A 23,242-nucleotide genomic window follows, 5' to 3' on the forward strand; every position below is an offset into this window, starting at 1 on the left:
AGAGAGGGAGCCACCTGATGTCTGGGGTTTGGAAATGGGGGGCCGGGGCAGCGGGAGGGAAGGGAAGGGGGCTCCACTTCTCAGGGTGACCCTGCGGGTGCCCCGGTGCTAAGAAAATAAATCAAGACTGGGATTGGGGTTTGTCCGGGTGGCCTTCCCCCCACGACAGGGTCGGCGTCGGGTTCGATGGCGCGTCCTCGTGGTTTCATTCCCGAGGACCCCAGGCCCCAGGCCCGGCACCCCAAGTCTGCCCTGGCTCCCGGCGCGCGGACGGCGGCCGCGTGGCGGGTCTGAGGTCTCCTCGCGCTCGGGGTCCCTCGCCCCGGGGCGCGCACCGCCCGGCCCCCTGCCCATGGGTGGGGGCGCGGGGGTCCCGCACCTGGGGCCGCAGGATTGCGCCCCGACGCTTCGGCCCTTTGCCTGCGCCTGGGTTCGTGCGGGAGGGCGGGAGGGCAAAAGAGAGGGGGGAAGGGAAGGGCCTGGGGCGAGGCCAGACGCGGGGCGGCCGGCGGGGAGCCCGAGCAAAAGGCTGGGCGTCCCCAGGGTCCAGGGGCTTCTCCGGCCCCGCCCGGCCCGCCCAGCCCAGGGGGCAGCCTCCGCGCGCTGTGCGCAACCTCTCCGCGCGCTGACCCTCCAGGGCCCGGTGCCCTTCCTGTGTCTGTTTCCACTGGGAATGCAAGTGGGGAAACTGAGTCAGGCCCCTCCACCTGGCGGCCCAGCTGCTTGCCCACCTGGTTGGGGGGAGGGGAGTGCTTCGCCAACCATGGGACCGAAAAAGCACAAAGGTGGGGGCTGGGGTCCACCTGGGGAGCCTTGATGGTGCCAGGCCCTGCCAGGCCCTGCCAGGCCCTGCCAGGCCCAGCTAGATGGCCTTTAACATGTCCCCCTCTGTCACCCTCCCACCAAGAAGGCGACCTGCTGCTGGAAGGATCCCATTGTTTGGAGGACCCTGCCTTCAGACCTGGCCTCTCCTGACCGGGCTGGGTCAAGGGAGAGCCCTTGATCTCACAGAGGGAGGGCCCAGGGCCTGTTTCAGGGCAGCATTTCCATCCCCCAGGAAAAGCCCCGCTCCCCTGACTTATCTAGGGCAAGTCTTTCCTGAGTGGGATGTGGGGGGGCTGAGGAGAGGGCATGGCCTGTAAAAGGGGGGAGGGGATTTCTGATTTTATTTTTCTGCTTTCAGTAGGAGTTTCTTTTCTGAAAGACGCACCGGGGTTGGGGACTCCAGTGTCGCAGGCTCTGAGCGCGGGGCCCCCCTCTGGGTGCACCCTTTGGCCAGAATGCTGCTCCCCGGGACCCTGCCCACCTCGGGCTGCAGCCCCCGGCTTCGGCTTGCAGGCTCCACGGAGAGCCAGCTCCGCCGGCGACGACGTGGAAGGAGCCTGAATCCCACACTCAGCTCATCCCTGGCCTGCACTTTGCTCCGATCGATAGATCGTGGGGGTGGCGTGTGCACAGCCTGCCCACTCACCGCTGACCCAGGCACAATGGGCCTCCGCCCACCTCAGGGGCAGCAGCAGGGCCCCCTCCTCCAGGCTGGGGTGCAGACCGCTGGCCCGGCCACCAGGAAGGTCTCAGGTCACCCGGCACCAGCCCCTGAGCACGCCTCCATCCCAGGTTCAGGGGGTTAAAAATAATGCATTAATTGAAACGCAATAAAGGAGCAGTATTCTCATTTTTTTTTTTTTTTCCTCAGGCACCGGATGCCCTTCAAACGGGAGGCTTCACGTGGCAGCCGGTGAGAATGACCCTCGGTGCGAGGATGTTGAATATTCAGGAAAACGCACAGACCCCCCGTCTTTAAAATGCAGGCAGACCTGGGCTGCGTGGTGAAGTCTCTGGGGGGCGGGCGGGGAGGGGGGGGAAAGCACACGTTTAAATGAAACCCGGGGCAGCTTCGCCCCTCCAAGATCGGAGAGAACCCTTGCTTGGTGATCGAAGCTGGCGAGGGGAGAGGGAGGGGGCTCTAGACTGTCCTTTAAAAAACTTAAGTTGGTTTTAACTGAAGCACCTACCACTCCGGAGAAAGTGAAGGGGGAATGCGGGGAGGCGCACAAAGCAGGGGGTCCCCGGTGTCACCCCTAAGCAGCGGGCGGCCTCCCTCAGGCCCACCCTCGCCTCGCCAGAGGCGTTTTTTCCCTTCTAACGCGAAGCCTCCAGGTGAAAATAAAGCCAAGGCACCTACAGGGGGAAAAAAATTCTAGTCTTTTTTAGGGTTAACATCAGAAGAGAAGCTGGGCTGCTGTGGCCAATCAGATACGCCCCTGCCAGCTATAATATAGTACCGAAGGCAGCCTCTCACACAAGCTCTCCAGGCTCGCTACCATTTAAAATCAGAGTCTTTTTGTCTTTTGATTGCCGTCTCCCGCCCCAACTCCGATGTGCTCCGTTATCAGCGACCAGCAGCCTGCCGCTCCAGCCCCCGCCTGGGTGGGGATCGGCCGCCAGTCCCCCGCGCCGGCGGCGGGCAGGGCGCAATAGAAAGAGAAACGGCGGCGAGGCGGCGAGCGAGCGAGGAGCCAGCAGCCAGCCAGCCGGGGAGCGAGCGAGCGAGCGAGCGAGCGGGGAAGGGCGAGCGCCCGGGCGCGCACACACACACGCGCGCACACACGCGCACACTCGCACACACGCGCGCACACACGCGCACTCACACACACTCGCGCACTCGCGCGCACGGACCCGCGCGGGGACGCCTCGGAAGGCGCTGGGTTCCACGGACGAGATGCTGCTGCTGGCGAGATGTCTGCTGGCCTTGGTCGTCTCCTGGCTGCTGGTGTGCCCGGCGCTGGCGTGCGGACCCGGCAGGGGGTTTGGAAAGAGGCGGCACCCCAAAAAACTGACCCCTTTAGCCTACAAGCAGTTCATCCCCAACGTGGCCGAGAAGACCCTAGGGGCCAGCGGAAGATACGAAGGGAAGATCTCCAGGAACTCGGAGCGGTTTAAGGAACTCACCCCCAATTACAACCCCGACATAATATTTAAAGATGAAGAGAACACCGGAGCCGACCGGCTGATGACTCAGGTAGAAACCCAGCGCCGGGCGCGGAGCGTGTGGCTCTCCAGGGGGCTCTGGAACCGGGCAGCTCCAGCCGGCGCGGTTGCTCTGGGGCAGATGGAAAGGCGATTTCGCCCCGGCCTTCCCCACCCACCTGTCTACCTGCCACCCCTTTCTCGCCCCGGAGGGAATGCAGGTGAAGGGTCCAGCTGAGAACTTCAGGGTGGGGGCGGGGGAGGCCCAGAGGAGATGTGGTCCAGGGATGGCCCTGATTTGATTTCTCCAGCTGGGGGTGGCCTTCCCATCCTGGCCCCAGCTCTGGCTTGGGACTTGGGGAGCCCTTCACTTTGGGGGGCGGCTGCCCTTTCCAAGTTTGGAGTGGAAATGGAAGGAGGCAGAACCCACTCCCCACCCCACCCCCAGAACCACGGAGTGGCTTCCAGGTCACGGCACAGATGTGGCCTCTAGCATCAGACCTTGGAGCTCCCACGGGTCCCTTCTCCTCTGGGCTTTTCTTTCCCACCACACCCCCCGCCCCGCGGCCCCCACCAAACACCCTACATCGGAAAAGCCTGGAGCGGGTTCTGACCACAGGAAGGGGCTGCGGAGGTGCCGGGCTGGTCCCTGGCGGTGGCACAGAGCCCCCTGCGAACCCCCGGTGGCGGTGGCGCCCACCAGAGTGGGAGCCTATCGGTATTTCTTTAAGGATGGGCTTTCATTCCCCTGGCCGGGTACCTGAGGGGAGGGACTTAGAACTTATTGGCATTGCATCAGTCCAGGTTTCAACCTGCTGGCCTGGGGACTAGCGGAGGGGGCTGGAGGGACGAACCAAAGCAAACCTGCCGCCTCGCTCCCTCCCCGCCGCCGCTGGAGACTTCTGGCTGCCAGTCTCCCCGCGCAGGGTGGGCTGTCTGAGGCTCCGCGCGCCTATAACTGAAGCTAGAAATGGATTTCCTGGCAAATATAGGTCAACATCCTTTGTATTGCCCTATTAAAATATTTAAGTCCTACCTTTAGGGCTAGGAGCGCACCGCGGCTGGCGGAGTGGCGCTGACGGGGGCACGAGCGCGGGGAGGGTGGGGGTGGCGGGACCGAGACGCCACCGGGCCCTCGGCTCTCAGCCTGAGCCCGGCCTTGCTGCGCAGCCGAAACTGGACGGAGGCAGCCGGGGAGCCTGGGGAGGAGGGAGCCGAGGAGAGGGTCCTTCTACCTTGCGCGCGCGCTCTCTCTCTCTCCCTCCCTCTCATCTCCGACCACCTTAAATCTGGACCGCGAGTGTGGCCGCGCGCGCGCTCGCGCGGGTACCCAGAGCGGCGGCTAACTCTGCGCAGGCCTCCGGGCACCCCGCGTGCGGCCAGCGGCGGGGAGTTCTCCGGCCCGTCCGGGGCCCCGACCCCGGGTCACCCTGCTCCGGCTAGAGGGAGGGGGCCTACTCGGGGTCCCTCAGAGCCCGGGAAGAGGGAGGCCAGGCAGCAGCAAGCGGGGGGCGGGGACGCCGGAGGTCCCCGAGCGGGAGGGGTCCGCGGTCGCCCCCGTGGGCGCGGTGCCGACGCCAGAGAGGGGCCCCGGCCCTGCCGCCCAGCAGCAAGAGCGGAGCCGCGCACCCAGACAGACGCATTCGGCTCCACTTACTGCGGGCTGATCGATCCCGCGGCTCGGGTTTCAGCGCGCGGGGCGGGCTGCGGCCGCCCCTCCACGCGCCCTGCGCCGCACGGTCTCCGCTAAAGAGCAGGGCCCCCGACGGCCCGAGGCGCCCGCGCGCGCGCGCGGGGCGGGGAGGCAGGTGCCGGGCCCAGGGCGCAGCGCAGGTTCCCCGGCCTCCTGGCCTCCGGGCCTCGGCGCCCGCGCCCCGCGCCCCGCGCCCCGCGCCCCGCCACTCTCGCCACCACGAGCGTTGGCAGCATTTGAACTTCTGACCTGTCAACTTCCCTCAGACGGAGAAACGAAAACAAATACTTTTTTTCCCGGGGCAGTGGCTTTTCCCGTTCCCAGCACAAAAGGACGGGGGAGGGGCAGCCGCCGTGAGGCCGAGTGGAGAGAGCCAGGCCCGGATTGCATCACGGACCTCACAAATGTCCCCCCAAATCGTGGATGGCTGGGGGGGGCGGCCTGGAAGGTGCCCTTGGTGTATCCCATCCCGTCCTTCCTTTTGCTCTGATTCCACGAGTTGGGGGGCGGGGCGGGGATGGGGGGCGGAAGGCGTGGGTGGTGAGGGGCAGGGCCGGGGTGAAGGGGTGAAACAGGGACCGCCTCCCAGGCCAGAGGCGGTGAGGGCTCCTCGGGGAGCCCGCGCACCCGCCGGCCCCGCACTGGCACAGCCGCCGGGATTCTGTCCTCAGGTGCGTGCGCCCCCGCCCGTCCCGCGGTCCCTCCGCGTCTGCGGGCGCCTCTGTCTCCCTAACGTGACTGCCGCCCAAGTCCCTCAAGCGTGGCAGGATCGTCCCCAGTGGAACTCTGAGAGTTCTGGAACGCATGAGCTCCTGGTTAATATTAACTCGGAGAGGGGGGAGCGCAGACAGACACCCTGTCCCCGCAGGCCGCGGGTGCCAGGCGGGGTGCCGGGGGCTGTGAGGGGGCAGCGGGCCGCGCGAGGGGCCCGACCCGGGGGCCCGACCCGGGGGCCCCCGAGGGCACCGGCCTGAGACGCCACGTTGAGTAGATTTCTGGGTGCGCGGCGGCCCCGGGGCACCGCACTCAGGTGTGGGTTTCGGGAGGGTTCTCCAGGTTGGACGGGAGGGGTCTGGTTTTCCGGAGCGGGGAGGAGCGGGGGAGGTGCGCGTAGGGACTTGGGGGGGTCTCTTTTGAAGTTGGAGACCCCTCCCCCGCGCGGGGGAAGCCCGCGGGCCGCGGGCGGTGACAGTCCCTCGCCGGCGCTGGGCGCGCAGCGGCTGCGCAGACGGGGGAGGCGGCGGGCGCGGGGCGAGGGGAGCCGCTCGGCCTCGGCCTCGGCGACACAAAGCGGCCCCGCGGCCCCGCTGCGCTTCGCGGTGGCTGCCCAGGGTCGGGCTCCATCCGCGGCGCACGCCCCGGCGAACGGATGACCGGCCCGGGCTTCCCGGCCTCGGCCGAGACGATCGCCCTGCAGGGCGCGGCTGGTCCCTGCAGCCCCGGCCGAGGGCGCGCCGGGGGGCGCCGGGGAGGGCGCGGGGGCGCGGGGGGCGCGGGGAGCCGCCTCGGGCCTGCCTGGGCCTGCGTCCCCGCCGGGTCCCCCACCTCTGGTCCGAGTGGCGCAGCTCGGGGCGCGGGGGCGGCCCTGCCCCCCCCCCCCCGCCAGCTGCCCCGGGGACGCTGCTGAGAGCTTCGCGCGCCCGCGGGAGACCGGAGCTGGGGTGGGACCGGGGCCCGGACGCCCGGCGTTTGCGTGCGCGTGTCGGTGCTGTGCGCCTGCGCCGCGGGCTCCACAGCCCGGCTCTTAACTGACCCTAGTTTCTGATTGATTTTCATGTAAAACGCGTCCAATCCTCACGATGACCTCACTCAAACTCTGCCCTTCCGACTTTTTTTTTTTTTTTTAAGAAAACGGCTGTCAGGCCCAGAAACCTGCAAGCGCTGACCTGTTACCAGGCCCCCCCCCCCCCATTTGTTGTATGTTTAACTCTACAACCATATACTGCGTTTTATTGCTGCCAAATACACAGCGCTTTTCCTGTTGCGCAACCTGTCACATCTCCTTCTGCAAGGGCGCGCCTCCCCCCTCGATAGGAAACGAGTCCCCCCCCCCCCCCGCGGCTATCAGAGCTCCCCGCCCTGCGCGCGCCCCGGAGGCGGCCCGCCCTGCCCTCTGCAGACGTCCACTGGACACTGCCCCCCCCCCCCGGAGCCGCCTCTCTCGGGGATGCTCCCGTCATCTCCCCTCTTTGAAACCCCGCACCCCGCCGGCCAGCAGCGGGGTGAGCTGGCTACCCAGACGCGCACCCTGCATTCAGGCATTTTCACCGCTTCCTTCTACGGGGCGCCACGGGCCCTGGTGCGCACCCCGCCCACCGGCTTCCTGACTCCCCCAGGCAGCTTCCCTGTGGGGGGACAGGGGCGGGACAAACCAGAGGCAGAATCCCCGAGGCGAAGGGCTCCGGGGCCTCAGGCCCTGCTGGCTCCCCACCCCCACCCCGCCCGCCCTGCCTCCCTCCCCACCCCCGAGGTTTGCTCTTCAAACTCGCCGATCCCCAGTCCGCGCCGAGGCCGAGAAAACAAGAGGGGGGAGGGAACAGGTTAAGGAAAACAAGAGGCGCAATCAGACCTCAGAAAGGCCTCGAGAAAGAGTTCCGCGGGGCGAAGGAATGTGACCGTCCAGATAAAGACTGTTTGTCGTCCGGCCGGGCCGGGCCGCGTCGGGAATTATAACTCACCTTTCACTGCCGGGCGCCCCACCCCCAGCCTCCCTATCAGCCCCCCACCTCCCTCTCTACCTTCGGCTTAATTCGCACCTCAGATAGGCCCGGGGCAGGAGGGAGGGTCCGGAGATAAGGCGAGGCGTTTAGTCTTCAAGGAGTAGACGGCGCGTTCTGCTCCATTTCTGCAAACTTGCACCTTGGGCCTCTCTCTGGCCTCCTGGTGAGGGAGTTTGCCCGGGGGGAAGGGCGCAGCCCCGCACAGGTGCACAGAAATGGGGCCACTGCCAGGGGTGGGGGCGGCGGGGAAGGGCACCTTGGGGAAGGCGTGAGGCACGGCCAAGGGTAACCTCTGCTGGGTTCTCCAGCCTTTGTCTGAAAACACACAGTTCACTTGCCCCCCCCCCAAAAAAAAAAAATCTCACCTGTTCCCCAGGCCGGAGGTAGGAGCTCTGCTGGTCCAGGATGTGGAGACGGGCCCTGGGCACATCTCTCCCGGGAGCTGCTCCACCTGCAGACCCCTCCCAGCCCCCAGCCCCCAGCCCCCCAGCCCCCAGCCCAGTGCCACCTCTGGGGAGCTGGGACTAGACCGAGCGGCCAGAGGGGAGAAGGGCTGGGCCGGGCGCTGATGTCACCGTCCCCCCTTCCCTCCGCAGAGGTGTAAAGACAAGCTAAACGCTTTGGCCATCTCGGTGATGAACCAGTGGCCGGGAGTGAAGCTGAGGGTGACCGAGGGCTGGGACGAAGACGGCCACCACTCGGAGGAGTCGCTGCACTACGAGGGGCGCGCGGTGGACATCACCACGTCCGACCGGGACCGCAGCAAGTACGGGATGCTGGCGCGCCTGGCGGTGGAGGCCGGCTTCGACTGGGTGTACTACGAGTCCAAAGCGCACATCCACTGCTCCGTGAAAGCAGGTGAGTGGCGGGGGCCCTCCCGCAGCCCCCACTGCGTGCGCACGACACCCCTGCACCAGCTCCAGGTCCGCCCACCAGGGGTCACCTGTGAGCCCCGCGGCCTGATTCCAGGCAAAGCCAACGAAGTGGGGGGACGGGGGAGGGGGCGCCAGGACCGGGGAAGGGAGGGGACTGGGTGACCACTGTGTTTGCGCCCTGACTACACACCCTAGGAGGCTGCGCCCCAGCCAGCAGTCCTGCCACCCCCCCATTCAAGGCCGCAAAGGCCCAGGGCCTCTGAGCCCCGGTGCAGAGGGCAGATGGCTTCCTGGGCCGTCCCCACCGCTGTTTCCGGAGCCCCCCTGAAGGCGGTGCAAACGGGGAAGGAAAATGGGGGGGGGCGCATTTTCCTGGTGAGACTGCAGCCCTGGTAGTGAGCCGGGTCTGGCCTCATCTTTCCTCTCATTTAGGGCTTAAGAATCAACCGTCCCACCCCCACGCCTGCCCCCGCCCCCGAAGGGGCGGCTGTGTCCACAGGGTAAGCCCCGGTGCTCTCCTCTCCCTCCCGGGGGCGCCTGTGGACTCGAAACCGAACTTAACTCGCTCGCTGAGCCTTTGGGGAGAGGCCTGGTGGGAGGCAGTCACCCCGCAGCCACCACTTCCAGCATCTGGGCGCCGCCAGCCCGGGAGCACGGCCCCGGCTCGTTCGGAGCCAGCTGGGCCGCCGCGCGCCGCAGGCAGGGCCGGGGAGCGGAGCCCGCAGCTGCGGCCGGGCCGTCCCGCCGCGCGCGCGGGGTGCTCCCGGGCCTGCCCCCCGCGCCGGCCACGCCACGCGCGGAATCGCGCGAGCGTCCCCGCTTGGCGACTGTTCGCGCCACGTTTCCATCTCAGCGCAGGTTGGCGCATTTATCAAAACAGTTCACACCGAATTCCCGAGGAGCTGCGCCCTCGCCGCCCCTCCCCAGCGGTGCCTGTTTGTCGCCTAAACTGCATTTTAATAGCAGACGTGAGGAGAGCGCGTCTAAAGTGTCAAGACACACTTCGTAGGAAAGGAAAATAGTGGCTTCTTGTCACAGCAGAGAGAAAAGGAGCGTCGGGGACAGTGGGGAAGGGGGCTCAGCCGAAGGAGGAAGGCAGCGCCCCCACTTCGCGGGGGCTCCTCGGGGTAACTGTCTGCGGGGTTCTCCCCTCGCGACGCCCCCTGACCCACCCCCACCAGCCCCACGGGGCTCCCTTCGCGGGACCTCGCTGCTGCGCTCGAGCGCGCGCGCTCTCACAGCCGGCCCTGTACGCGGGGTCCCCCTGGCGGGGGTGCTCCTAGCGGGAGGGGGGGTGTCCCTGGAGGTCTCCTCGAAAATGAGCAGCGGTAATCCGGCCCCCGGACCCCGCCGGGAGCAGCCCCCGGGCGCGCAGAGCCGCTCATTGGCATTCCGCGCACACGGGCCGGGACGCGGAGCGCTGCGTGTCAAGCAGGGTCGTGCGACTCGACGACTCGGGCTCGCCTGCGCCCCGGCCCGCATTCCGGGGGGCTACGGCGGGCCTCCAACGGCCAGGCCCGCACTTCATGCCGGAGAAACCGATGAGAAGATTAAAAACCCTCTGTAATTCCAGCGGGAAGATTCTTTCTCGCGATCTCTATTTGCGGAAAGCGTGATCCCAGAGATTGGAATGCAAAGAAGACGGGGCCTCCGCGCCCCTCCTCCCGGCCCCCTGCGCGCCGCCCGCTCCGATCATTGTCCTGGGGACAGTGAGCCTCGGAGCGCGGCCCAGGGCTCTAAAAAGCGCGTCGTCAAGGGGCCTTGAGAACCGGCGCTTCCAGCGCCCTAGCAGGCCCGGCCATTTAAAATTCAAATACACATCTTGAGAGCTTGGAAGAGAGGCCTGGCTGAGCAAACAGTGCTTGTGAGGCCCGGGCTTCTGGAGAGCCCGCGTGTGAACCGCGGGGCGCTGGGGTGGGGGGGCTGCACCTGAACAAATAGGGAGGGGGCAGCCGGGAGCCGGAGAGGGGAGAGGAGACGTGGAAGTGTCCCCTCTTCCGAGAGTGTCTCCCTTTTAGCGCAGCCATCGCAGGGACAATGCTGGGCCCTTGATTGGATTTTAATTGGAAAATCCACACAAGCCCCGGGTTTTCACACCTCTGCCGGTTCTCTGGAATGTTTGTCCAGTTGCTACAACTACTACAGCTATTTTCACCCCCGCCCCGGGCCCCCCGACGCTGAGGCCCCCCTGACTGGGCGCTGGGGGGGGGGGCGAGGGGTCTCCGCGGCACAGCCGGGCGCTGGAGCGCTGGAGGGGGCGCCGCGGCCCGCGCCGGGGGCGGGAGGGAAGGCGGGAGCGCCCAGGCGCCCGGGGGAGCTCAAGGAGGCTTCCTGAGGAATCCAAGTGGAGAGCAAATACCTTCTGAATTCGGGGCGAAGTTGGGTGTGTGCTAAGCAGGGGGGTGGGTTGGGGTGGGAGGAAGGAAAGGAGTGTGTAGCCGGCCAACCTTTATCGCCGCCAGTCCAATCCTAAAAGAGTCGTTAAGGAATGTGTCTGCCTCTGAAGTCTGTCGCCCGGGCGGTGGGGCCGGAGGAGAGAGGTCTGCGAACCAGCCCTCAGCCTCTCCGGGGAGCTGCGCGCATCCGCGTCTGGGCGCGCGGGACACCAAGCGTGCGCCCCTCCCCGCGCGCGGGTGCCTCCATCTGGGGACTCGCCCTCCTGACCGCTCTTCTCTCTCCCCCCCACCCCCTGCCCCCCGCAGAGAACTCAGTGGCGGCCAAATCCGGAGGCTGCTTCCCGGGCTCGGCCACGGTGCACCTGGAGCAGGGCGGCACCAAGCTGGTGAAGGACCTGCGCCCCGGGGACCGCGTGCTGGCGGCCGACGACCAGGGCCAGCTGCTCTACAGCGACTTCCTCACTTTCCTGGACCGCGACGACGGCGCCAAGAAGGTTTTCTACGCGATCGAGACGCGGGAGCCGCGCGCGCGCCTGCTGCTCACGGCCGCGCACCTGCTGTTCGTGGCTCCGCACAACGACTCCGGCGCAGGGTGGCCGCCGGGGGGCGCGCCGGAGCGCAGGGCGCTCTTCGCCAGCCGCGTGCGGCCGGGCCAGCGCGTGTACGTGGTGTCGGAGCGCGGCGGGGACCGACGGCTGCTGCCGGCCGCGGTGCACAGCGTGACCCTGCGCGAGGAGGCCGCGGGCGCGTACGCGCCGCTCACGGCGCAGGGCACCATCCTCATCGACCGGGTGCTGGCGTCGTGCTACGCGGTCATCGAGGAGCACGGCTGGGCGCACTGGGCCTTCGCGCCCTTCCGCCTGGCGCACGCGCTGCTGGCCGCGCTGGCGCCGGTGCGCACGGACCGCGGCGGGGAGCGCGAGGGCCGCGTCCCCCAGCCCGCTCCAGGCGCGCCCGGGGCGGCCGACCCGCCGGGCGCCGGAGGCATCCACTGGTACTCGCAGCTGCTCTACCAAATAGGCACCTGGCTGCTGGACAGCGAGGCCCTGCACCCGCTGGGCATGGCCGCCCCGTCCAGCTGAAGCCGGGGGGCGGGGCGCGCGGGGCGGGCGGGGCGGGGGGCGGGGCAGCGGCCAGAGACGCGAGACACGCGGAAAACCCACAAAGCGCACGGAATGAGACGTTAACTATCATCCTCATAATAAATAATAATGATACGTAGTGCAACCCAAAGTAGACTGTAAGGAAACCAAGACCCCGGGAAGTTCTGGCGTCGCGTTGAGTTCGTATAATATTTTTTATTTTTTTTTTTTTTGAATTTTTATGATTTTTTTTTTATTTGGTTATTTTATTTCGATGATTATTTCCCTCCCCTCCGCCCTCCCCCCCCCCACCTCTCATGGCTATTTATTTGTTTGGTATGAATAGATGTTTTAAAATAATATGAAACCGGACCTTCAAGAGCCTTAACTAGTTTGTTTCTTGGGTAATTTATTATTGTCCTGCGAACTGCACTCACAGGGGAGAGATTATTTTGTGAGGCCCAGCGACCTGCTCAGAGTCTATTTTTCTACACGTCCCGCGTCCCGACGCCCAGACTGCAAAGCTCTGCTCGCCACCCCCTGCGGCTCCGCTTCTCAGCGCGCGCGAACGAAGACGCGCCTCGTGGGGGTCCACAAAGTCTATTTTTATACACAGAATTGTAAATTAGATTTTTTTGAGAGATCAATACTTAACTGAATGACATTTCATTTTCGAAATAGTGTAAAATATGAAAATATATTATTTTTAATTTAACTAATTTCCATCTCCACGGCCGGCCATCTCCTCGGGCGCCTTCCTGGTGGAATTTTTTTGCTTTGTCGATATTTTGGCCACAGACCTGGAAGTCAAGACTGTTACACACACTCACACACTTGTCCTTCCTTTCTTCTGTTTTTTTTTTTTATTTTATTTTATTTTTATGTTATTATTGGTTTTTTGTGTGTGTGTTTTTTTGTTTTTGTTTTTTGTTTTGGACAAACTGGAAGATCTCTGTTATTTTTAACGTCAAAGAATTTATTAGAAAATGATATTTTTTAAAAAAAGCGCACATAGCAATGAGCCCATGCGGACGGAGCCTGTAGTTTCTACAGAGATAAACAAGGATTTTTTTTGCATTAATAAATGGAGAATTAACTGCTGTAAATTTACTAAACTGTATTTTTGAATATTTTGTAATAGTTTTATAGAAATAAAGCGTGCCACGCACAGACTGGTTAGTACGTGATACTCGGAGTCCCTGTCCCAGCCCTTCTTTGCTTCCTGCTCGAGCTCCTGGCTTCGGCCCCCTGGGCTCCCAGCGTCGTCGCCACGAGCGGCTTAGCCTGTGGATTCGGACCCACTCGCGTGTTGATTTTCGCGGCTGGATTGACCTCGGCCCTGGCTGCGTGTTGGGCTGGCCGTCTGCCTGCCCTCCGGAGGTTGGGGTGCTGTGCTGGGTGCCCGCCCGCCGCCAGCCAGCCCAGCCTAACCTGTAGGCCTGGAGGAGGTGGCCCGGGGCAGCCACCCAGAACTGACCCCCGGCTCCCTGGAACGGTCCCCAGACGTCATCCCCTGGGCTTGGCTGCCCCCGGGGTTGGAAGGCTGTGTCCCTGGCCCCGCAGGGCGGTCCCTAGCTGCCTTCTGAAGTCCTGGGGCCTTTTAAGGAGGGTCCCCGGGGAGAGGGCAGGGTGTCGGTCCTGTTTGAACCCCCCACACTCTTTTCTCGGGGCTGCCCCTGGAATCCAGGGTAGGCCCACATCCTGCCCCCCCCCCCTTCTCTCCCAGCACAGCCACTAGGGTCTCAGGGTGCCAGGGTCCTCCGGCCACGCTGGTGTCGCCAAGCCCAACGTGTCTGTCTGGAGTGGCTGCTGAGCATGGACTTCTGTCCCCAGGGCACAGTTCTCCTTTAGCGGGCGCCCTGTGTCAGTGGGCCTGTGGGGGAAGGTCCTCCGTGCTTGAGGCTCAGCCCAGAGGGGTTCTGCCCGTGGCCATGGCTCTGAGCACTTAGGCTTCTGAAGGTTACTGCGGCGCTTTGTGCTTCGAGCCCGTGTCTAAGCCGGGCTCTGCCAGGCGGCCCTGTGGGCTGGGCCTGTCCGCAGGCCAGTCCGCAGAGGGGAGCAGACTTGGACCTGAGGGCTCTGGGCAGGTCCGGAGCGGCTGCTCCTGAGGCTGGACCTGTGTCCCCCAGGCTTCTGTGCTGAGGGTCTGGCGTGGTGCGGCTTCTCCGGGGGACAGGGACCGGCGTGCATGGCGCTGGGGCAGGAGGCCCGGCAGGCACACTGGAGCTTGCCCACGGCCAGGCCCTCTGGGCAGGATGGGTCCTTGGTTTCCCTGGAAAAGATTGTTTTCTGGTCATGGAGGTGGTGAGCACATTCAAGGTTTAGAAACCTGGTGGCACCTGGTGGTTTCTGGTCTGTCAACAAGTTTGTGTGTAAGTTGGTCGAAGGTAAAAGGAACCCACGGGCCCACCAGCATCTCTGGCTGCGGTGACCCACCTGAGTAACTAGCGGTGCAGTCCAACGGGTCAGGAGCTGGCAGAGGCCCAAAGGTGCCTGTGCCAGTGGCAGAGTCCTGGCCACCGGCTCCGGGCAGTGCCCCCTACAGGCCGGGCTCAGTGGCCCCATCACAGTTTACTTACCCTGTCCCCCTTCTCAAGATTCTAAGAATTCTCTTTTTTACGGGCAACGAAAGGAAGTCACCGCATAGAGAAAGCAAACCCAGGGCACAAGGTCTAGGGGCAGCCGGCTCCAAGCGCTCGAGGCCCCAGCATCTCCATCTTCAGGGCTGACGGGGTCACAAGCCTGCAGAGTGTCCACGCGGCGTCGCTGCTGCCTCCCGGGGACCCCGCGCCCGTCTCCTCCGTCAAACACGTGTATCAGAATGTACTCGAAACTGTTACCTGTGTGCTCTTGTTTGAATAATTAAAGACGTTACAGAGACTCTCCGAGGCGTCTGTTCGGAGGCGCAGCCCCTCCCCCGCACAGCCACGTGCCGATTCTTGTTTCCTCCACGAGAACGTGGGAGAGAAGCTTCACTGAGCTGCAGCCTCGGTTCCTTCAATGGGAGGTTGGGTCAGGCTTGGGAGGCCGAGCAGGAGGCCCCTGATCCTCCCTGCGTGAGCCCTTCGCTGTAGGCGTCTCCGCCACGTGGGAAATGCCGGGCGGACGGGCAAAGAAGGCCAGTTGGTTGCAAGATTTGGCAAGAAAACCACAGGGTGCCCGCTGGTGAGCCCGCTGCAGGGCCGGCATCGGGGGCTGGTATCATCAGGGGCTGGTGTGGGGGGCCGGCGTCCGAGGCTGGCTCTTGCTCAGGGTTCCCAGCTCTCTGGTGACGCAGAACAGTGGCCGGTCCATCCTTCGGGAAGGATGACCCACCGCCCTACTCCAAGGGGGATGGGATGAGGGGCCCAGGGAGGTGACTTTCAAATGACTTTTTATGAGCAAATCACTGAACACCCATGAGCCCCGGTTTCTCCCAGACCTTTGGACAGAGGTGCTCGCTAGGATGGGGTCACACACCATGGCCCCGGGGCAAATGCGGCCCACCGCCTGGTTTTTATACGGGGCCCACCAGCTCAGATTGGTTTTCACGTTACTGAATGGTTGGGGAGGGGGAAAGTCTACAGAAAAGATTTCTCACTGTGTCAGACGTAATGACATCAGTGTCCATCAACAAAGCTCCATGGGAACAGCGTCCACGGTCACCTCCGAGCTCCCACGGCCGGGCCAAGCAGGTGCGTCAGACCCCATCCCGAAAACACGGCCCGCACGGCCTGAAATATTTACTACTGGGGTCTTTACAGAAAAAGTCTGCCACCCCCATAGATCTCGAGCCCAAACCAAGCAGGGCTGTGGGGTGGAGGGCGGGCCGGGGCCGGAACATGGTGGTGTGGACATCATCACAGCACACCCGGGGGTGACAGGTCCAGGAAGGCCCGGGGCGGCCCCTCCGGCCGGGCCACGCAGCAGGCGAGCTAGTGCCGAGCAGGTGGGAGCTGAGCTGGAAAGAACCACGTGTAAAGTAGGGGACCCGCCGGGACCGAAACGCCATTAGAGGAGGCCTCTCAGTCTTAATCTCCTGACCCCGTGACAACCGTCTGCACTGAGAGAGAACCTCCTTCCCTTCTTTTTTTTTAGCTGAGCTTGATTTTCCCAAATTAAGAAGAAAATCTTAAAATTCACATTTCACTATAGGAACGCGCTCTGGGTCCTGCTACGGGGAGACGCGGCCCTTCTGTGGGGGACCTGCACTCTCAATGGGCGTCTTCGGTTCTCAGGGTGACAGCAGCTATGCTCCTGGAAGGGGGTGGGGAGAGTAGCTTAAATAAGGTCCAGAAATCTGAAAAGTGAAGATAAATTAGAAGCGATATTATGCCAAAAATCCAAGGAGAAACTCCCTGGAAGCACAGAGCTTGGCCCCTGGTGGAGTCCTGTGCCCCTTTGCCCTGAACACCACCATTCATGGGGGGGGCTCCCATCCTCCAGGCCCCGGGAGGGACACAGGATTCCTTCCTCAGCCCCGCAGCCTGAAGGTAGCAAAGCGACCCAGGCCTTTCAGAGGGAGCCCACGGTCCCTGTGTCTGTCCCTGCTGACCCAGGTCATCCAATCCCAGCCGAAATCCTCCAGCCACATGGTGGCTGCCTCCCTCGCTCAGCGCTGGGCCACCCAACACACCCAAGGAAGCAGGAGCCCAGCCGAGGAGTGGGGGTGGGTGGGGGGACCTACCTGCTGCTTCCGAAAGAGCCTCAAAGTGTCAGCAGCAGCACAGAGGCCCAGCCCGGCTGGAGCTGCCCGCTGACCCCGAGGGTTGCTGCTGTCTCTGTGGCCCTGCGTGTTCTCCTTCACTCGGTGACACTCGTGGGAGGCACAGTCATCTCTCCCCAGCCCGGAGCCCCGAGGGGCCGCGTGAGGCCAGCTCCCTGCTCCCGTGTCCCCAACGTCCCATGTCCCAAAGGTCCCGTGTCCCAGAGGCCTCGCACGGAGCTGCTTCCCTCCCGAGTGCCGCAGGGCCTCCTGGCACACAGCTCCCACTCTGTGCCCGCCCAGCCGGCCCAGCCCGGGTTCCACTGAGAACACAGGCTCCCCCTCTGCCCGCCAGGCCCTCCCGAGGTGCACGTGGCAGGCGGCGAGGACAACTAGCAGGAGGCTTGGGGGACCACCGGGGGACAATGCGGCCACTCCCCCACCTCGGGCAGGCCCAAGGTCCCCGGAGTTCTCCTGGGGGCCCGGCCCAGACGGCCTCCTGTCCCTGGGCCCCTGGGCGGCTCTGCACCAAAGCTCCGGGCGGTTCAGCATCTCCCGGCGGCGGAGGGGCGCGCCCCTCGGTGGAGTCCGAGCGCCCTCTGGTGGTCTTGGCGGGACAGCGCAGGCGCGCCCCGGCCGGGACCTGGGCCAGCGCACCCGGGACCCCCTGGACGCCAGGGGGGGCTGATCCAAATAAATGTCAGAAGTGCCTTCGAAGAAAAGAGAGCGAGTGACAGCAGGGCCTCCCACAGACCGCGGTGTCGGAGGCCTGATGGGCACAGAGAAGGCGGGTAGCGCCGCCCGTCCCCCCCTAGTGGCCACACCCGGCCATCGCCGCGCCCTCTCCCGGGCCCGGCCCGGCTCAGCGCTGGAAGCCGCAGCCTGCAGAGGGGGGCCCGTCGGTCCCCGGGACCACGACCAGCGCCGGCCTTATTTCTTCCTCTACGATTTAATTTGCACAAGCCCGTGCACCCCCTCGTGGGCCCCAACACCTGCCGGCCCGAGCGGTGGACACCGTGTGGCCACACCTGCCTCCCCAGCTGGGGAGCTGAGCTATTTATAGGCAGCGCTGGGGTCCTGAAGTCTAGGGGTTCAGTCACAAACGAGCTTTCTCAGGTCAAGGACGCGAGCTTTAAAACGCTGTTGTCTGCCTGCCGGTGCGCCAGGCAGAGGGAGATGAGCCCCTGTTCTCGGGGCAACCAGGGGTGGCTGCCCCAGGTGGGCCCTCTAACCAGAGGCCTGGTGACCCACTGGTACACCTGGTCACCCACTCTCTCAGAGACCCTGGTCACCCAGCTCTCAGGGACCCTCTGGACAGGTGAGGTGGGGCCCCAGGGCACTGGAGGGGAGGCAGCCGTGGCGAATCCCTGGGGTGCCCACCATCCTGTTCCCGGGACAAACAGCTGAGGGGCAGGGGCAACGGGCTGGTTCGAGTCCTGGTGTGAGAGTCGGAGATAAAAGGCCTGGAGAACAGCATTCTGGGTAGTTAGCCGGTGGGTTTCTGGTTCGGGTCCATAGGTCTCCACTGGGAATTTACAAGCCTGTTTCGGGCGCTAAGGAAAACCGTAAGGAATTCACGCTCTTCCTGCACGTTTCTTAGCACAGAGTGGAAAAGCCACATCATTGCAAGCGAGACAAGTCGCGAGGGAGTCCCCTCCTCCCGGCAGGCCCCTCCTCCCCTCCTGCCTGTCGTCATCAGCAGGTGAAGCGATTCTGAACCGGCCCGCGTTCCGGCCCTGCTGATGGTTACAGGTGAGAAAGTTAAACTTGAAGAAGGAAAGTTTTCCCAGGTTGCTCAGGGAGGGAGGCGGTTTGAACCGCCCGCCCTGGGACTCAGGTGTACGGTGTTTGTGAACGCACCCCAGCGGGTGGCGGGGGAGACAGGACCTCACACCGCTGCGCACGCACTGGCAGCCCTGGGTCACTCTCCCCAGGGACCCCTCTGTGGGTGCAGTTCAGCCTGGGTACCTGGCCTTTCCCCCAAACTGGAGACGACACGAGAGGGCTTCATGAGAACATATGCACAACATATATTACATGGGGAAAAGCTGGCTCCAAAACATTACATACAGTGGGGTCCCATTTATGTGTGTACATGTGTGCATGTGTTTGCGTGCACGTGTGTGCGCGTGTGTGCACGTGCATGTTTGTGTGTGCTATGTGCATGTGTGCATTTCTGTATTTGCATGTGTGCATGTGCACCTTTGTGGGCATGTGCATATGTGCATGCCTGTGTGTGTGTACATGCATGTGTGTGGTATATACACACACACACACACACACACATACACCCTCTTAGAAAAAGTTGGGCAGGATGCACACGGACATCTTCCCAGTGACTCTGGGTGAACTTACAAAGTGACCTCATTTGTCTCATGATAATTTAGTCGGCTGCAAGCAAAACGAATATGTTTTCATTTGAAAGGGTTTAAGAAGTTTCTTGTTTTGTTTCCCCTCCCAGCCCGTCCTAGTGGCTCTCGGTCACAGTAAACCTGGGACAGCCACTGAGACACCGATCCTCCTGCAGATGTGGGCCCTGCTGTAGCCGCGGCTTCCGGAGCCCGCCGTGGACTAAGGAACGTCTGGGACGGTGGTGAGTCTCCATCCTTGAGGGAGCCTTAGTTCTTCTGAAGGGTCAGGAGTCTCAGAGGGCGACCTGGTGGGGTCCGGGGTGAGACAGAGCATGGGACGTCCATGAACTGATGAGACTCGCCTGCCCCGACTCAAAGCCAGCGCCCAAAAGGCATCCCCCAAATATTCTCATTGTTGAGGCAACTCCTGGGGCTGAGCTAGGGTGACCTGAAGAGCCGGGCTCCGTCCTGACCAAGCCACACCCGCTCTTCAGGCTCAGGTCCCCATGTGTGACAGGAGGAGTCGGTCCCCAGACGGAGGTCTGGCCCAGCTCTGACATTCTCTGACTTGTCTGACTGTTGGGGCAGTGCTGGGACTGGCTTGCTCTGTCCTTGGTGCCCATGGCGGGCCCTCCATGAAGACTGGGTGAGTGGGGGGGGGGCGGCGAGCAAATGAAGTGGTGACGGCAGAACGGGCATGTCAGGGAAAGCCACCTTAATGTCCTGCTTGGCCTCTCCCGTCCGTCCCCAGGGAGGCGGGCTGTCCCAGTAGTCGAGCGCCACCTGCTGGGTGGCTCTGAAACCTGCAGTCAGGACCGCTGACAGCTCCAGGCTGTCTCCGGGAAGAGCCCAGACCCCACCCAAGTAAGCCCCACAAGGAAGGGCACTCAGGAGCCTCCCCCAAAGCACGGAGACCCCTAAGCAGATGAAGACAGAAGGAAATGGCACCTCGAGAAGTCGGATGGGGAGCGGGTGTGTGCACGAGACAGGTTTCCTGGGAATCCTCACTGTGGTATTTTCAACAAAAAAGGGGGGTGTCAAAATGTGGGATTCGCTGTAAATTGTTTCTGCCTCTTCATAAGGCTTCACAAATCGGCAACAACACTCCGGAGACACTGTGTCCCGCATCGTGGCCAACTGCGCCGTTTGTGGGTGGCTTTGGGAGCTTAAGGGATACAGGGCGAGGGTTCTTGTGACCACACTTCCGCACAAAATTAAGGTGCTTACTGTAGCTGGGAGTTGCCTGCTTCAAATCAGTGTGGGAACAATACTTACTGGGAAAGGAGAACATGAGCTAGGTCAGCCATCGGGGACAACGTGGCCCTCGGGAGGGCAGCGACCCTGGGTGGTGGTGGCCCTGGTAGATGACCACAGGTAGGAGGTTCTGGGTACAGGTTCACCTCCGGTTCTTCCAAGGATCTGGGGTCTCAGGAAGCAAAGTGAGAGAGGGCCGTCCCCTCCACCCGAGGCCCCAAGAGCTGGGGGAGGAGGCGGAGCCAGCAGACCTCCTCTGTGGTGAGCTGGGCAAGGCCAGGCCAGAGAAGGAAACCCAGCTGCAGGGACTTTGCTGGGGACAGGCAGGTTGTCAGTGGGAGGGTTGCTGCAGCCTGGAACCTTGCTCCTGCCACCCGCCTCTGCTGGGGGTTGGGGTGTGATGGAGGAAGGGAGGGAGGATCTGTCACCAGATGTCCTCACCCGTCCTGGTCTCAGTCCCAGGGCCCTGGCCCTTCATCACGGGGCACAGGTTTGGACACAGGCTCAGATGCCCCTTGCCCCTCTCAGATCTGAGTCCCTCCTGGGCCGGCCAAGGCTGCTCTCGCCGCCCCGTGGGTCCGCAGCAGTCCCGTCCCTCTGTAACCCAATAGCACCGGTCTCTGCGCCCTGAGGACCCCAGGGTGGGGGGACCACAGATGCAGGTGGGGCCAGCATGGGGCTGAGGATCCCTGAGGGGCACGACCAGGCTGAGGGCTGATTTCCTTGTTTGGATCTAACGTAGACCACAAGCGAGACCGCTGCCTCTCAGTGCAGCCACCCAGCCCATCGGGGAGTCTGTTCCGACTCCTGCAGACCCTGCAGCAGGATGAAGAGGTCACCTTGACCTCAGACGGGAAGGCCCATCGCTCAGACATGGGTTCAAGGCAGAGGGCTGCACCGAGGGGGCTCGCCCGGAAACAGCGCCCGGCCATCCTCGGAGGGATGGTGGCTGAGCTCTCTGTCCACATGGGTAAGAGGCAGGCTGGGCCGAATCTGAGCGGCCAGATAAAATAAAAGCTACAGAAAAAAAGCACAAACTTCAAGATACTTTATTAACACATCTTTCAAAATTACAGTACAGCTCAGAACACATTTCAGCATGGATCACAAACGATACACAGCAATACATTTCCAGCTCTGTCACTACTGCTCCCACATCTACTCCTGAGGCCGCACAGCGACTGGCATGTGGGGAGTGGGGGAGACAAGGCAGTGCCACCCCGCCAATGGAGCATGTGAGCTCAGAAGGACACACGAAGTAGGTGAACCCAGAGGAAGGAAGCAGTCAGCTGGCTCCGAGCGCTCACGGCGCCCACAGCTTCAGAGTGGACAGTGGAGCCGCCCACACCCGCGTGCGGCGCGCACTAGGTTAGCAAGGGCCAGTCAGCCTGAGCCGGCACCTCCCAGCGGAACAATAGGCGCGTTACTACTAACACTGAACTCATGCAAAAGCGGTCCTGCCTGCAAAGTAGAGGGCAAAACAGAGGGTTAATGACACGCCAACCAGCCAACCGCTGCGCAGGACGCTGGCCTCTCCCAGTCACACTGCAAAGTAACAGAGTCCAGTGTTATTCTGTCCAACCAAAGACCTGGAGGAGAAAGTGAGGAGTGAAACCTGTCGAGGCAAAGGTTGAGGGAATCCAGGGGAAACAGTGCAGACTGGGCAGAGGAGCAGAACATCCCACCTCGAGGTGGTGGGCAGACCATGGGCACTGGAGATGGGGAGGGAGGGAGGGCTCAGCGGGAGAGGGGCACGGGGTGGAGGGTGGGGAGAGGTGGTTCGCAAGGGGAGTCCAGAGGAGGCAGGAGCCCAGGGGTCCCAGGACCAGACCGGCCAACCAAGCAGCAGCAGCAGCAAGGAGAGAACCAGCTCAGAAATGAGAAAACATCAGGTTTAGGGGCGGAGTTGTTGTTGAACCTGAAAGCTAAACAGTGGAATTAAAGCCTCAGAGTTAAAAGTCCTCACAGAGGAAGGACAATTCTGGATCCCGCGCCTGTGGAAAGCAAAGCGGAATTATAAACCGAAGGACCATCTGCTCCTCAGGGGACGTGTGAGCGTGTGCGTGAGTGTGAGTGTGCCTGCACATTTAAAAACCTGAGTCCTGCAGACGCGACTACACGGGCAGAACACAGCAGGGCAGCGTCCCCGACACGCAGCGCCCCTCAGGCCTCGCCGGGCAGCAGGGTGAGGCAGTGCTGCTGAAAGGTGCGAGGCCCGCCTTCCAGAGGATTCAATTACTAAACAGGATATATGGAAATGATACACCTGTCCACTGGGTGGAACACAGTAAAATTTAAAAACCACATACTGTTTCTTTTATAAGGGCCTGCATTTTTCTACATACCTTTAAAAATTAGTAAAACAAAGCAGAGCAGAACACCAACAGGAGGCCCTGTTCACACTTCAGTCGGTCAGAAGGAAAAGGAAAACCCTCTTCTCACGAAGGACCTGCCCTAGCTGCCCGTCTCGACTAAAAGGCTTCCTACCAAAGCACGGCACGGAAGAGTGAAGGTTTGCAAGCTCCAGAAAAGGCTACGCCGTGTACAACCAACGGCCCTTCCCAACCACAGGTCAGCGGAAGGTGCACCTGGGATCCAATATGAATCAGTGGGTCTTGCTCTGGTTCTAAGTGCGCAAACCACGCACTTTACGTGATGAGAATTAAACAGGTTGCAAAAGAACCTTACACAGGAATCCGTAGGATTCAGTAGTAAATCAAGGCTCTCACCTCTGGAGAAGCCTTACTTCAGGGTATCCAAAATAACGCTTCACTCACTAGTGTTAAAAACAGTTCAGGAGAGTGATTAAAATACTCATTAAATACAAAAAAACAAACGAAAAACCCCTAAACTTTCCCCCTAATGGATCTGACTCTGGCTTCCTTCATGGGGGCCCTGGTCCTCCCACCCCCCGTGAGTGAGCCCCCTTTAGAATTCTCCCTGAGAAACTGGTGAAAAACCAACAAAACCTTAAGAATTTTCTCTAAATAATCAAACGAGAGGAAGGGGCTCTGCCTGACCAAAGGGAAATAGCAGCAGGTCTGACAGCAAACTGAACTGGAGGCCAGGAGAGGCCTGTAAGCAGGCAGGGAGGGGATTCAACAGGACCCTGGAAAGGGCACTGGGGCAGCAAGGGGGCCCACCGCCATCAGAAGGACAGCAGGCCCGCGCGGGCACCTCCGGACAGCACATGCTGCCTCCAGGCTCCAGTGCACAG

The 23,242-nt window shown here is 62.7% G+C and overlaps 1 protein-coding gene across 2 annotated transcripts; it reads left to right on the top strand.

Annotated features, from left to right (window-relative positions):
- Nucleotides 1–2,722: 2,722 nt before the first annotated feature.
- On the top strand, nt 2,723–11,736 carry SHH (sonic hedgehog signaling molecule). 2 transcript variants are annotated; one of them, XM_087821344.1, is made up of 4 exons: nt 2,723–3,022; nt 7,980–8,241; nt 10,961–11,532; nt 11,593–11,736. In XM_087821344.1, exons 1-4 carry the CDS (start codon nt 2,723–2,725, stop codon nt 11,734–11,736), a joined length of 1,278 nt encoding a protein of 425 aa, XP_087677470.1. The 2 variants fall into 2 exon arrangements, with proteins under 2 accessions (XP_087677470.1, XP_087677469.1); XM_087821343.1 differs by having other exon boundaries at nt 10,961–11,736.
- The last annotated feature ends 11,506 nt before the right edge of the window (nt 11,737–23,242 follow it).

Source organism: Miniopterus natalensis, chromosome 10, assembly GCF_054644295.1.
Source record: "Miniopterus natalensis isolate mMinNat1 chromosome 10, mMinNat1.hap1, whole genome shotgun sequence".
In the NCBI taxonomy this organism is placed as follows: Eukaryota; Metazoa; Chordata; class Mammalia; order Chiroptera; family Miniopteridae; genus Miniopterus; species Miniopterus natalensis.